Raw genomic sequence first — 14,501 nt, 5'->3', positions numbered from 1 at the left:
AAATAAATGGATAAAGAAAAGGCATAGATCTACGACTTTGCCATATCTGTTTTGAAAGATTATGTGTGAAATGCAATAAAAATTATTTAAACGAACAGAATTTATCCGACACACTATTTCTTTAAAGAAACCCAACACACGCCCCGCCCCGCCACGCCCACTACAGTAGACTGTCCAGCCCGCACTGTCTCTACAGGCGTGGCTACGTTCAGCACGACCCGCCCCTTTCTAACAAAACACAGCGTTGCTACATCTCTTAAGGCAATTATCACACCGACTCCAGTTCTCGATACGGAGAAAGGTAATTTTATTTCTCTTCGCCGTTATTCTCCATCACGCGATGAAAGAAGCGTTGTGCTTGTAAAGTATACCATAGAAACCGCTTCAACTGTATATTCACCCGCAACACTGTCTTTAGCCGGGCCAACAATCACAGCAATTATTATAATCGATAGAGAAGGCTGTTCGCGTCCTGCTGAGGTAAGTCAGTCAGGATTTTTCTTATATTCACCTCAGGAATACAGAGCATGTGTGTTCGCTATAATAAAACCTCCCTACTTCGTGGATCGGCGATCAGTTGCTCGCGCTAGCCAGTAGCCGTGCACGCGCCTTGAAAATGTGCTTAATGTCCACTGAATGAATGCACACGCTGCATTAAAACGCGTCTTTCACATGACAACCAATTCTGGCACGTTGTAGTTAACACGAACGAGTGTTTGTCGTGCAAATGACCTTTATTCTTTACAGTACGTAGGCCAGATAGGTGGGTCCCCCTCTTTGTCTCGCGCCTGACCACCAAAGCAACTTTCAGCCAGCTGTTGGGTTGCCAGACACCGAGATTGCCAACTGTTGTCCTCCTGTAACCAGAAAACCACTTGCCAAGAGCAAGAATCTAAACGTTATTGCTTAAACTGGCCCAGTTAGCCTGTTTTCTGAAACGAGACGAATTCTAATGGTTTCTAGTAACAAATACCATTGAAGCTGTTGAACATCAAAACCATTATATCCTGTATATGGTGTTTCGGGCATCATTCCAGTAGGATTTAATGACATTGGTTTCAATTCACCAGATAACATCCCACCCTACAGAACCAGAGACGCCAGTAAAGACCCACAGAGACTATTATAGTTTCTATAAACATCAATACAAAACCATTCAAATGATTCAATCTATTAGAAATACAGTGATGGTTTCTTTCTTTTTAACTGGTTACACTGTCATGCATCATGGTTCTTTAATTCACGTTAATGACAACTTTGTAATACAGTAAAAGCATGGAGAATTACGATTTGGCATCGTAAATAAATCCCAGATTATGGGACTAGGATTTCGATCTTTGACATCAATATTAAAGATATCAAGGTTATATTTTCGCAAATGTTTTAGGATGATTTTAGTCAGAAAAAAAGTAAATGACAAACAATGACTTTAGCTGGGTTTTTGCTGGCAGGGTCACACGTTTTCATTATGATTTTAGGCATGTTCATTCATTCCAAACAGAGCTGAGGTGTCAGGAGTGTGGTGTAGTTATTTGTCATTCTTTAGCGATGTTTTTTGTAACTACACCAAAGCACAAAACATTCTGTATATTTGCAGAATATGGCATCCCGTATTGGTTTTTAAAGTAATGCTGAAAGTTTAACGTATACCATGACGATGCAGAATCATTTTGATGTCCTAGACATAACCTTTAAGACCTTACTAGAGGAGATTTGCATTACCAGCTGGGGAAATTTGCATGTGGATGGGCCGGTGGGTTGCATAGCAATTCATTTTGCAGCAGTGCGATCTAATAGTCATTCTGGTCCAAAAGTTCTTTTAACTAGAGATGTTACTGAGACTAGCAGACACATCAGCAAACCCTGTGATCACTGCTGAGCTTTTGCTTAGGACGTGATGTGGCGTTTCTGTGCATCAGCTTAATATGTTGTGTTTAGATTGCCAGGCTGTTTTCTTGTGCACTGCTTGCCCTCTTAAATCTTTTGCAGTCGGTTGTTGGTTTGTTGATGAATCTTTTTTCAGGGGCATTTGACTTTAAATGGATATGTGGGCTGTAGAAATAGTGTGTCGGTGATTATTGGATTTGACATGCGCTTTTCCAATCTAAGCAGTTTATGAGGAGGTCTGCTCTGATTAAATCTACATATTGGAAAAATTGCACCGAGATCGGATCTGTTGGTGCTGTGTGCTGGTCCCGATGCCAGAATCCAAAGCTGTTTTTAAGCTTTAGTTCACCCCAAAAGCCTTAAAAATGTACCCAGATACACACCTGCGGAAAATATGAAGAGATTATTTCAAAGTTGTTTTCTGATTTTCTAAATGTACTATGGCCCGCTTTCACAGACCAGGCTTAAGGCTAGTCCCAGAATAAAATGTGTGACCTGTCTTAACTCGTATAACTTTAATATCTTAAAATATATCAGTTTATTTATATAAATGGGACAAATATCTTAATTTAACCAAAGCAAAATCCTGGCTAAGCCGCGTCTGTGAAACGGGTGAAAATTTGTCATTTTTGTTTCATTCTGTAAACTGGTAACAATGTTTCGCCCAAATTTCACACAAAAATCTTGTTTTCATATAGCATTTATTTTCAGAAATTTAAAACGAAACGTGTCAAAATAACAAACAATGCTCTGTATTTTTCAGACATCAAATACTGCAAAGAAAACAAGTTCATATTCACTTTTAAGCAATACAGCAGTTCTATTTCTACATGTATTTAGGAAAAGTTTAAAGAAGAGCAAATTAATTACTATAAATTGTTGTTTGCAAAATAACTCCTTGACATTTCTTTAAAAGATCTCCTTTGTGATACTTAAGCATGTTGTTTCAAACCCATATGCTTTTATGTAAATAGGTCCTGAATTATCATTTTGAGTGATCTCTCAAATATATTTAACAGTTTCTCAGTAACAGTGTTTTCTTTTTCTCTCTCTCTCCCTCTCTACGCACTTTTGTTGTTCCTCTGCATCTATTTGCATTGTTTCAGAAGATGGGCCAGGGGAACGCATGAGAGAGAATGTACTTGATGTACTGCATCACTGTTGAAGGTGAGTGACACAGTCAGCATTGTGACATGTCTAAGACAAGCCTTCATGGAGAGCTCAGATCGCTGTGTAGTTCTTCTAGCACAATGTCATCTAATTATAGTGATTTAACCTACTTTTGAGCTTGTTTGTCTTTTTTGTGTCATTCTGGTATTTTTGGCATAGGGTGGTGTTGTTCTGAACAAGGATTTGTTGGAAGCCATTTTTGTTTCGTGTTTATCATAACAAGTGAACTGAGTTTTGTGTTGGCATTAAAAGACTGCGCTCAAAATGAAATTCTTTCCTTTTTAACCCGCCCTTAAAAAAAGCATAATTTAGAGTCCGTGAAACTCCACACGACTGTCTCAAACATATATAACTGAAGAGCTCATATGCGTTTTTTATTGTGCATTTAATTTAATATTAATCAAACTGCAGTTGGGTTGTTTCGCTCAAGTAATAATAACTCTGTAAAGCTAACTAATCATCCAGTTACCTAGTTAGGTTCTTGTTTAAGCCCTTAATGATATAATGTGAACTGAATCAGAAATAAATTCTTAATTTTCTTGTTGCAGTTATTAAGTAAAGCATAAACCCATTCCAGGATGGAGGCCACCACCATACTGCCCGTGCTGAAGAAGAAGTTGGCTTTTTTGTCAGGTAAAAACTGAGAAAATAGATTTAAGTTTTGTCTTAATGGAGTCATATGAGACAGCTAAAACAAATATAATTTGTTTTAGGTGTATTGCAACGTGTCTACACGATGTAAGGTTAAAAAATGCTTTATTTTCCACATACCGTGCATGTTTGTATCTCCTCTTTGCACCGCCTAGTACAGATTTTTAACAAAGCTCATCGCTCTTAAATGCGAGGTGTGCTATGGTTGGCCAGTTAACCAGTGCGTAGTGATTGGTCGAATACTGCAAGCATGTGATGGAAATGTATCGCCTTTTACCGTATTTGGAACATCAGGTTCAAAAGCTATTGTACTGACCATAGCCGTGGGAACGTGTTTTGAGCAGCGGGTGCTGTGATGATTTTTTCTTTTGACAGGACAGAAGTAATGACTGTACCATGGGTGAGCCGCTTCAGTCTAATTTTAATAAATAACTGAGGCAAATATGAGTTGCTGCTGAGAATAAAGAAGATCCAAGTGTGATCATTGGATTCAGCATAAAAACAAATACATAAACGCAGTTAGCCAAAGCATAAACTTGCAGCTTAACCACCCAAACAAAAACCATGGGCAAACCAGTCAGGCCATTAAACACAACTGCATGCTGCACAGCGACAGCACAGAAATCAACCCGTAACGTTACACATTCTACCTGTAGACCTAGCCACAATCTCAAATAAAGAAATAACTGTCTTACATTACTGCTGGCATGTGAACTTTCTTTCTGGGTTGACGCTGCTCCACATTACGATAAGTTACAGATGGTTGCTGCTTTCCTGCTCTAAAATGTAATCAAAACTCATGTTTTCTGTGATTATCTTTTGTTAAAAATTAGAGAAATTTGACAGAAATAAATATGTATGCATATTAGAGAAACACAGATATATCGGCCAATAATCTATATTGGTTGATAATAGCAATTTTTCAGACTACCGGGTATCAATTCCGTATATAGAAAATGTTATTGTTTTTCATTGATGTTTGATATTAATAGTCATTATATAAATGAACATTCAGAAAGTTGATAAATATAAATTTTCGGTATCTGTATCTGCAGACAGCAGACTGAATAATCTGCATCGGTGGAGAAATTTAGTATCCGTGTCTAATGCATACTGTATATACAAATGAACTGATTTTAAACTTTCATCCAGTATTTTGTTTGCATCATCCCTCAATAATGTGCTATTATATTCCATTTTTTTATTCCCTTAGATGAACTGTGCTTCAACATTTTTTTGTGAAGGTTTTTGATTTTAGAAAGGGAGAGATTTTAATGCGCCGTGTCCTTGAAACTAAATATGTTTCTGTGCGGTAGTTCTTGTACGGTGGATTAATTGCATGTTACAAAATCTGAAGCTCCCACTCCTTTTTTCGTCAATCTTTTCCTTGAAATGTCACGGTCTGATGCTGTTTTTCCATTTCCAGACCACATTTCACACACATTTGCGTTGTTTTTATTTCTGCATATATCCTTACTCGGCTCTTTGCATTTGGATTTTCTAGGAGGTAAGGACAGACGCAGTGGTTTGATTCTGACCATCCCACTATGCACAGAGCAGACCAGCATGGAGGAGCTAAGCACAACTCTTGACTACCTGCTGGGCATTCCCAGGTAAAAACAGAGGTTTTGCTCTTCACGACTTGAGTTATGACCCGTGCTATTGCAACAGCAGTATATCAAATGTCTGTCAAAGCAATTGGAAAAGAAATGGAGCCTTGTTCTAACTCATGTCATTATAATGCACATCGTAGCAGCATTGACACATGGAATTGAAAGAGGCCATAATTCTTGGTCGGACAGACTTTAGAATTAAAATAAAATGTTTTATTGCTTTCTTTGGAAATGTGAGGGTCTTATAGGCTCCAAGGTTCTGGAATGTACTTGGTGTATAGTTCACACTGGGTTGGCCATGAGCTATTTCTATCTGCATACACAGCGGGTCCCCTTGGATGGAATTCGCCATGTTGATTCGACTGTAGCCCTAAATGGACAATCTGCTCTACACAGCGCGTTTTGTTAATATGTTAACTCCTTCGGCAAAGAAGAGAAAGAGTCAGCCATTATAGTGCTTTGAAAAGGAGTGCTGGAGTGAGCTGTTGGTTGCAATTCACAACCTCACAGAGATGCCGCTAAATTATATACATTGGACCTTTAAAAGTGATTTTAAGGGGGTCCTGTAGTTTATTGATTTAATCTGAGCCTGTAATATAAAGTTCAATCAAATATGATTCCCAACCACTGTTTAAACAAGACATAGCCTAGAAGTTGTGTTTTCTCGAAGTGTAATGGGTTATATTTCTGGGTGAACGGTTTCTTTAACATAGTTTGGTTTCAGGGGCTAATTGAGTTTTGACTGACGTTGACATCTTACAGCGAAGACGCACATGGCCCCTGGCATTAACAAAGTCGCTGGGTTTCTGCTCTCTTGTTTTGTACTGATTTCAGTGACATTCACCAAATTACTTTATGCTGACATTTTATAGGAATTTTCCGGGGTGGGTTGGTTGTTCTGATTCCTCCAGGAATGAAACGAAAAGTTCTTCATGCCGATTTTTTTGTTACAAACTGAAATAGAAAGTCTGTGATTGAATAGATGCTTATTGGAGTCTCTATGAGTCACTCTGAAAACTTTTCTTTTCAAACATTTCAGAATGCCACCGCAGAACAAACAAATGAGTCTGTTTAACAACATAGCCACAGCGGAGTCATTATAATTGATTCATGTTATCTGGATCGCCAGCATGCACCGGCCTGTAATTTGCGCTATGTGACTGAATGAATGCCATGTTTTTCTGCTCTTTCTGCAGTGAGAAATGCAAAGCTCGTGGGTTCACCGTCATCGTGGATGGCAGGAAGTCTCAGTGGAATATAGTGAAGACAGTTGTTCTGATGTTGCAGGTAGGAAAACAGATGCATTGCTTGACCATTTTAATTCCTGGATTTTGTTTGATTTGCAGAAAATCCTCCGTGACGTGTGTGATGTGAAATGTACTGTGTGTTCTTGACATCTGCCGCTTCTTTTTTCTTCAATGAATCCTGTTTATATATGGTGCTTGAGTCAACACCTTTCTAAAGTGTGTTTCTGTAACACTTTACAATAAATTCTCATTGATTAACATCTATGCATTAGATTACGTAATATCTTAGTTACTATCAATTGTTGGACTCATTGAACAAAAGCTGGTTGATTCGATGTTGGGTGTGATTTCACATAAAATGTAAATTTAACCTCATTTGTTTTCATCTCGTGGAAAGATGCATTTACATTTAGTCATTTAGCAGACACTTTTATCCAAAGCGACTTACAAGTTGGGTAAACAATGGAAGCAATTGGGTCAACAATTGGACAACAATAAGGAAAAGTGCAATAAAAACAAGTCACACAAAGCCTACTACAGTGTACAGAGCCAAGTTTAGTTAATCTTAGTTTACGTAAGCATGCTTTTTTTTATATACAGATAGAGTAGAAAAGATATAGAAATCAGAAATGACCAGACAGGTGCTGCTGACGAAGAGATGTGTTTCCAGCCAATTCTTAAAGATGGCCACAGAATCTGCTGATCTTGTAACACAAAGGTGGAACTGATCCATAGAAGGATTTTTACCTTTTTGGGATGGCACCACGAGACGTCGTTCGTTTGCAGGGTGTAAGCTTCTGACGGGTACATAAGTCTGCATTAGTAAATGAAGATAAGGGGGTGCCAAACCAGTGGTAGTCTTGTAGGCCAGGAGAAGGGTCTTGAATTTGTTTGAAAGGTTCTTGGAAGACCACTCTTGCCGCTGCATTCTGGATCATCTGTAGAGGTTTTGTTGTCCAAGCAGGAAGTCCAGCTAGTAGCGCATTGCAATAATAGTAATTTTATGACGAGCCCATGAAGATTATTTATGTTTACAACCTTTCCTGGTTTTGTGGTTTGTTGGTGCTTAAGCTTTGTTGATCTGGATAGATGCTCGCTTTGTCCTGTTTAGTTCTCTGTTTATGAGATACAGGTCGAATTTCTGCAAGCTCAGTTGGTCTACGGTTCTTTTTACATTGTGACTTGTGTTGCTCTCTGTCAAAGTCCTTTTAAGGCAAGGCAGTTCATTTCTTGGCAATGTCCTAGGCCTTGTTTTCTAGCTAGGCAGTAGCAATAAAATTTGATGACAATTGTATCATAAGTTCTGCTGATTTAGCTCAAATCACACGAACACCGTGTCTACGGCGGACAAGACACACAGCCTTATTCTAATGGGATTGTCACGCCACATCCAGTGTGGACAAAATGTAAAATTATAATGGTTTCTAATGCGTTCTATTGTCTCAGGTCATGTCGCATTAGTGCCACGTCTAGTGTAGAGACGGCATTAGTTTTTTCAGACTGGTCCCGGTAATGAGAATGTAACTTTCAGAGTTAGAAAAATTCAATATATTCTTTAATATTGGCTTTAGTAATAGGAATTCCATTTCTATAGCTGCTGTATTCGGAGGATTTGATTCTCTCCAATCATGTAATTATATTATTCGCAAGTAGGAATTTATTATGTAACGTATTGAGTAAATGTGAAATAAAATGTTGGCGTTTAACTTTGTTTTTGCCATTAGCTGATTTGTTTTGCATCATTTTGAATAACATAACTTTGGCTTTGAATTCAGTTCTTTTTTATTATGAACTGCAAAATTGCTTTTATTTAAATTAAAAACCTAAAGGGTGCAAGGAGAGCAAGGTGTTGGTTTCTGCTTTTAGTGGAATGGAAGGTTTTGTGTAATTTAGCAAATGAGAGTAAGGAGGAGATCATTCTACCTCAGTGGATCATGGAATGGTTATCTTCAGTACGAGTATATCAGTGGTGGAGATGAGAGGCGTAACTCAATTCTCTGCTCAAAGTGTCCTCAGCCTGACCCGGATTTGTCAGTGGAGACCGAGTGAATTAAATGTTTGTGCTTGGAAGATAAATTCTCTATTTCCACTTGCCTTTCAGATTAAATGAAAGAATCAAGGTTTTTTAGACTTTCTTCCTTTTTAATAGCTTGCATTGGAAGACAAAATATGCATTATTATGGGGATTTCATCTTTGTTTGAAAAATTTTGTAATTTGAAGGGTGCATGGTAACTCCTCTTCTGTTTCTCTGATTCTGTTGATCAATTAAAGTTATTATACTCTTATTTGCAAGTATTCACCGTCCTCAAAAATATTAGGATAGCTAGGCCAAATTTAAAGTGTGATTATTATAATTTTTCCTGTGTGTTCCTTATATGTGATACAAGAAATGCAATAAGTTCCACATGAAAACTGTTTTAAAATGTATATATTGTCGAAGAACAAAAATATGTCCCTTGTTACCAGTTGTTAAAAGTTAACGACTAACCAAAATGATGTTTATGTATTTTGTACCCATTGCAATAACAGTCAGACACTTTACGTGTCCTGTACGTGGCCACTGTGAGCTTTTATGCAGCTGATGTGTGTTGAGATGAGAAACTAACGTTGTAATGTTTTTATGTTCCTGAAGAACGTGATCCCCGCCGAAGTGTCTCTGGTGTGTGTGGTGAAACCTGACGAGTTCTGGGACAAGAAAGTCACCCATTTCTGTTTCTGGAAAGAGAAGGACAGGCTTGGCTTTGAGGTAACAAAGATTAACTTCAGGCTGATCTAATAATGTTCTTCTACAAATATTTAACTCTTTCACCACCATTGACGAGTTATCTCGTCATTAAAAAAAAACTCTTCCCCCGCCAAAGACGAGTTATTATGGCAATCAGTGTTTGTACTGTTGTACAGCAGGTGGCACTATTACACACCTTTGGGAAAAAGTACAGAATCCCAGAACCTAGAAAGTGTATGTTTTAGCGGTTTTTAATGATTGTTTCTGGGCGGAATCTTTGACAAAAAATGTTAATTATCTCAGCTGTTTAATTAAAATGATGCATTTTTGAAGAAACCTACCCACATCTACAGAGTGATAAAAAAACGAACAAATAAATATAGAAGAATACGGTTTCTTTTGTTTAAAAGCTGAGACTCTGTTCTTTCATTTGACATATTGTTTGTCCATATATTCTTTACAGAAAATTTACTGTGAGCCAATAAAGTTGGGTGAAAATGTTAAAAAACGCTGGCGTGGCTGGCAACTTTTTTTTGAAGAGGCTGGCAGCGAATGAGTTAACTACCCATTGACATTGAAGGGAACGGTTTAATGGGCAAATGTGTAAACATAAAGAAATTTATGCTTTTGTGGTAATTGTGATTGTTGTGATTGTTGTGATTGGTTAGAATTGGGTTTACATGGCGGTGTAAAAATGTTCTTTAACCGACGCAGGGCTCTAGACTAACATTTGAGAGAGGTGGCACCAGCCCTTAATTTGGTAGATTTGTTCATGGAATGAGGTAAGAAAAAAGAATCACTAAAACTTCATTTAAATGTGTGTAATAATACATTAATAAATCAATTATTTTCATGATTTAAATATTTTTATTGTATATGTAAACTCTCTTTCAACACTTTACCATATTTAAAGCACATGTTTCTTAAAGCTACTTTCTTCCTTTATTTGTTGTGAACAACTCTTATAAGAGAACACAATTAATACATTTAATAAGGTGTTTTGGGCCCGTCCTTTGTTTGCTGAACATTATAAACAGATATCTTTATTATGCTGGTGCCCCTTTAAGTGCTCGCACACTGTACTGTAAGACACATGTCTTCTGTTTCCCAACTGTTTGGCAGTCGCACCGGTGCGACCATTAAGACAAAGTGGTCGCACTGGCATTAAAATATTTTTAAAATGCAACCATTTGGTCGCAGTCTACAGCCCTGCGATGGAATAAAAAAGAGTCTCAAGCTGCCTTTTCTGTTTTAAATGTAAGCGAGCTTACATTTATTTGCCTTTTATTAAGTTTTATGTACTGCATCATGAAGAAACACGATTGTTCAAAAAGGTATTTTTTATATATGAAATCAGACCATAGCATACTGTTTTGACACTCTCTGTAGCTGCACATAATGAAATCGCAGACTACAGAGTAACCAGATTACTAACACCCAAAGGCTCTCATGCATATAAGGAGGTAATTTCCCACATTGGTTGTGATTAATGACGCTCTATATAATGACACCATGCATCTTTATGTACAGTGGTTTGGGAGTTACTGTGACACGATGCTATTTGTGAAGACATCTTGTAATTGACACTGATGGAATAGCTTTTAAAAGGTTTTGTAAATGGCGACTGCTTGTGTGGTGAGGTCCTGAATTCACCATGGTTTTATGGCTGGAAATTTGACCTTCATTGTCATTTTTCAGTGTTTGTGGGGGGAAATAAGATTTCAGGGGTGTTTTAAAAGCCGTGTAGCACATCAGCATTTGTCTTAACTTTGAAGGGAAATTGTCACTATGTTGGTAAATATTCAAGGTTATTTTTAACACCATTTATGGGAAGCATTTTTGACGCGAATGATCAGGTTCTTGTTAAATAAATGGCACAAAAATGTACAGACTTTTTATTTCACTCTTTGTTCTTCTGGTGTCCTATAGTAGTAGTATTTGTTACGCCCTCATTATTTCTTTATGATGACAGGGTGGGTTTGATATTCTGAGCTCTGAATAGAGCTTTTCACATGTTCATACTTCACCCTGGGGTAAGAATTAATTCTGTTTATTTGCAGATTTTTGTTTTCACACCGATTATAGAGCCTGTGTTTGTTTTGTCGTTTCCATATTTATAAGGCCAATAACAGGGATTGGGAGAATAACATTTTTATCTGCATATTGACATAAAGTCAGTAATGTTGATGAAAATATGAGTGGGCATGTTTTAATAGCTTCTTGGCCATCTAAGTCTCAGGCCGGTTGTTTTAAGTCACTTTAATTGCCTTTATACTTTTTGAGTTTTTTAGGATGGGACGAGGTTTCGATTTCCTAAAGCGACAATATATTTCTCGTTGTTGATTTACCTTTTTTTATCCATAAAAGTAAGAGGAAAACCTAAATGGATCATTCCGTAGTCATGAATTTGCTCTTGAAGGACTTCTTCATGAAAACCGTTTGGTTTGTATCCTTTATATCAGGGTTCCTCAACTCTTACCCTGGAGGTCCGGAGCACTGCAGAAGTTAGCTCCAGCCCTGATCAAACACACCTGAGCAAGCTAATCAAGGTGTTCAGGATCAGTAGAAAATCAAAGGTAGGCAAGTTTGATCAGGGTTGGAGCTAAACTCTGCAGTGCTCCGGACCTCCAGGGTAAGAGTTGAGGAACCCTGCTTTATATGAACGCAATTCAGTTTTCGTCTCTTCACCTAAATGCTTCTCATACATTCATATATCAGAACAGACTTGGGGGGTCTTTCCAGCTTATTAAGCTATAAAACCAAATGCAGATGTTGGCAGGCCGGGCTGCATTGAAGACACAAACTTCAATACTCAAAGATTGGATGTGCATTGAAAACGTAACAAGATCATGCAGATGTGCACTACAGTATGCAAGCTTGCTTGATGCGTGCGTGCACATGGTCTGCTTATTTGCATGGCTGTCCTGCATCATTCTCTCTCTGGGCATGAACTGTTATCGCCATGTTCCCTCGCAACTGTCACGTGAATCTATCCAAGAACCAAATGCTTTGACTTAAGAAGGACAGTCGGACCAGTGTTTCCTAAATGGTAACCTCTGTATGAGTGCGTCTGTGTTAGATTCATTGTGCTGCTTGTGCTCTGATCTAGACCAGCGTGCTCCTCTACAGCCTGAAACTAGCAGATGGCACAGTTTTGGCTGAATGGAGGTCAGTGTATCAGCATTAGGAAGTGGAGGCTTGTGAAAACAGTCTTGACCTACTTGAGGATTCACACTTGAATGGGTGTTTTGTATTTGCTGTTGATCACTGAGGTGCTGGAGGACCGTGTGCTCTGCATTAATCTTCCTGCCTGTGAAGCTCTGCATCACAGGTGCTTGGCTGGTTACAACCAGCCAAGCACCTGTGATGAAGAGCTTCATATGGGAAGGAACAGACCCAGAGGCCTTATTAAATAAGTTGATCCTCCTTCTCTGCCACTCAGCACCCATAGGGCCATCTGTTACAGGACTGCACATTTTCTGTGTTGATTTGTCTTTCCGAGGCCTTCAGGTGACCCTGCGGTAGATCCCTGACCATGCTCAAATTTGTACTCCGTTGGAAATTTAGCCAATTTTCTGCTATCAAATTCTATTAGCTGATATATTAGGGTGGAAAGGACATCTGGCGACAGGAAAGAATATTCAGTAAAGTAAAATATAAACTTTTCTTGCGAAAATATCGAAACGCAAATACAGTTTTGATTTATTTACAGTAGGACATTTACAAAATATCTTCATGGAACATGATCTTAAAATGAATTCCCTAATCTTTTTTGGCATAAAAGAAAAATTGATACTTTGACCCATACAATGGCCAATGCCACAAATATTCTCATGCTACTCAAGTCTGGTTTTACTCAAGTCTGGTTTCGTGGTCCAGGGTCACATTTATTAACATTAGTTAATGTATCAACCAACACGAACTAGCTATTGTTCGATTGTTTGTTAATACAGATGTGGCATTGTTTGTTTATTGTTTGTTCATGTAAGCTCATTGTGCAATAAGAAAGATACAACTTTAGATTTCCCAAATGTATTGCATTTGTAAATGCTGAGATTATCATTATCCGAGATTAATAAATATCTGAAAAAGTATTGTTCATGGTTAATTCATGTTAAAGGGGTCATATGACATGGCGAAAACTAATATTTTCATTTGTTTTCGATGTAATGCAATGTGTATACACGATTTACTGTTCACAAACGCTGTATTCTGATTGTATCTCCTCTTTTGCCCCGCCTTGCCTTTTCTGACACAGAAAAACACGTATTCGCGGAATAGGACCCCTTTACAATAAAGGTCAATTTGTTAAGTGTTTAAGAAATTTCGAAAGTTCTACAAACTGTTAAGATGTATGGATTTGTTCAGTCTCAGGTCATTCTCAACCTGTGTGACTTTCTTCTTTAAAATATATTTTTGTGTGTTCTGCAGAACCAAACAGCATTGGGTCCCCATTGACTTCCAGTGTATGGACTCAAAACCACTGAGACATTTCTAAAAAAATATCTTGTTGTGTGTTCCACAAAATAAAAAGTCATATACAGGTTTTGAAAGAAATGAGGGTGAATAAATGATGACAGATTTTGGATGTAGGGACTTACTGATGTTGTTATTGAAGGTCATGTACTGTTTCCGGCTCCAAACGCTCAATAAGATGAGCTTATGGCGAGCTATAACACTATTGGAAAACGCAATCCTAACCGTTATCTTCATAACGAAATCCCACATGGCCAGTGAGCGATTTATTTTTCATAATTTATTCAAATATTGATGTCGCCGGTGTCTGTTGTGTATACTTAAGTTAATACACATTTCGCTTTAATAGTCAATAGGAGTAAACCGTGCTCGTAAACGACAGTTTAAGCTGTAGCCCTGCTTGAAATGAACAGATGCGTGGACCCGAAAAATGTATTCCTTACGTCAGCACTTAACAACCAAAAAGATTTTCAAATTTTTTCTAATGTGAATACACATAAATGTTATATTGTCTGTTTATATACAATAGTTTGCAGAGTAAACTTTATGTAAAAGCTGAAGCTGGGATTGGGACTGCATCGATTGGAGTGCTTTCGGCAGCTCTGTGTTTAATGTCCTCCAGATAACCTTGCAGATGTGTGGACACAACTGGCTCTCATCCAAGCTATTGCTACGCCATGAGCTTGTGTTCAGGGTCACAGTTCGCTAGGATGATTTGAAAATGCATTACT

The 14,501-nt window shown here is 37.9% G+C and overlaps 1 protein-coding gene across 5 annotated transcripts in view; it reads left to right on the top strand.

Annotated features, from left to right (window-relative positions):
- Positions 1 to 206: 206 nt before the first annotated feature.
- The window catches only part of sestd1 (SEC14 and spectrin domains 1), a 28,411-nt gene continuing 14,116 nt past the window's right edge, over positions 207 to 14,501 (top strand). For 2 of the 5 annotated variants that reach the window (XM_056754746.1, XM_056754741.1), the window contains exons 1-6: positions 207 to 301; positions 2,994 to 3,054; positions 3,606 to 3,690; positions 5,213 to 5,321; positions 6,518 to 6,608; positions 9,202 to 9,315. In XM_056754746.1, the coding sequence (XP_056610724.1) occupies positions 3,636 to 3,690; positions 5,213 to 5,321; positions 6,518 to 6,608; positions 9,202 to 9,315 (369 nt within the window). In that variant the 5' untranslated portion in view covers positions 207 to 301; positions 2,994 to 3,054; positions 3,606 to 3,635. The other 3 variants (XM_056754744.1, XM_056754742.1, XM_056754745.1) reach the window with 3 other exon arrangements.

This window comes from Triplophysa dalaica, chromosome 8, assembly GCF_015846415.1.
Source record: "Triplophysa dalaica isolate WHDGS20190420 chromosome 8, ASM1584641v1, whole genome shotgun sequence".
Classification (NCBI taxonomy): Eukaryota; Metazoa; Chordata; class Actinopteri; order Cypriniformes; family Nemacheilidae; genus Triplophysa; species Triplophysa dalaica.
This window is presented reverse-complemented; position numbering and strand designations above follow the sequence as displayed.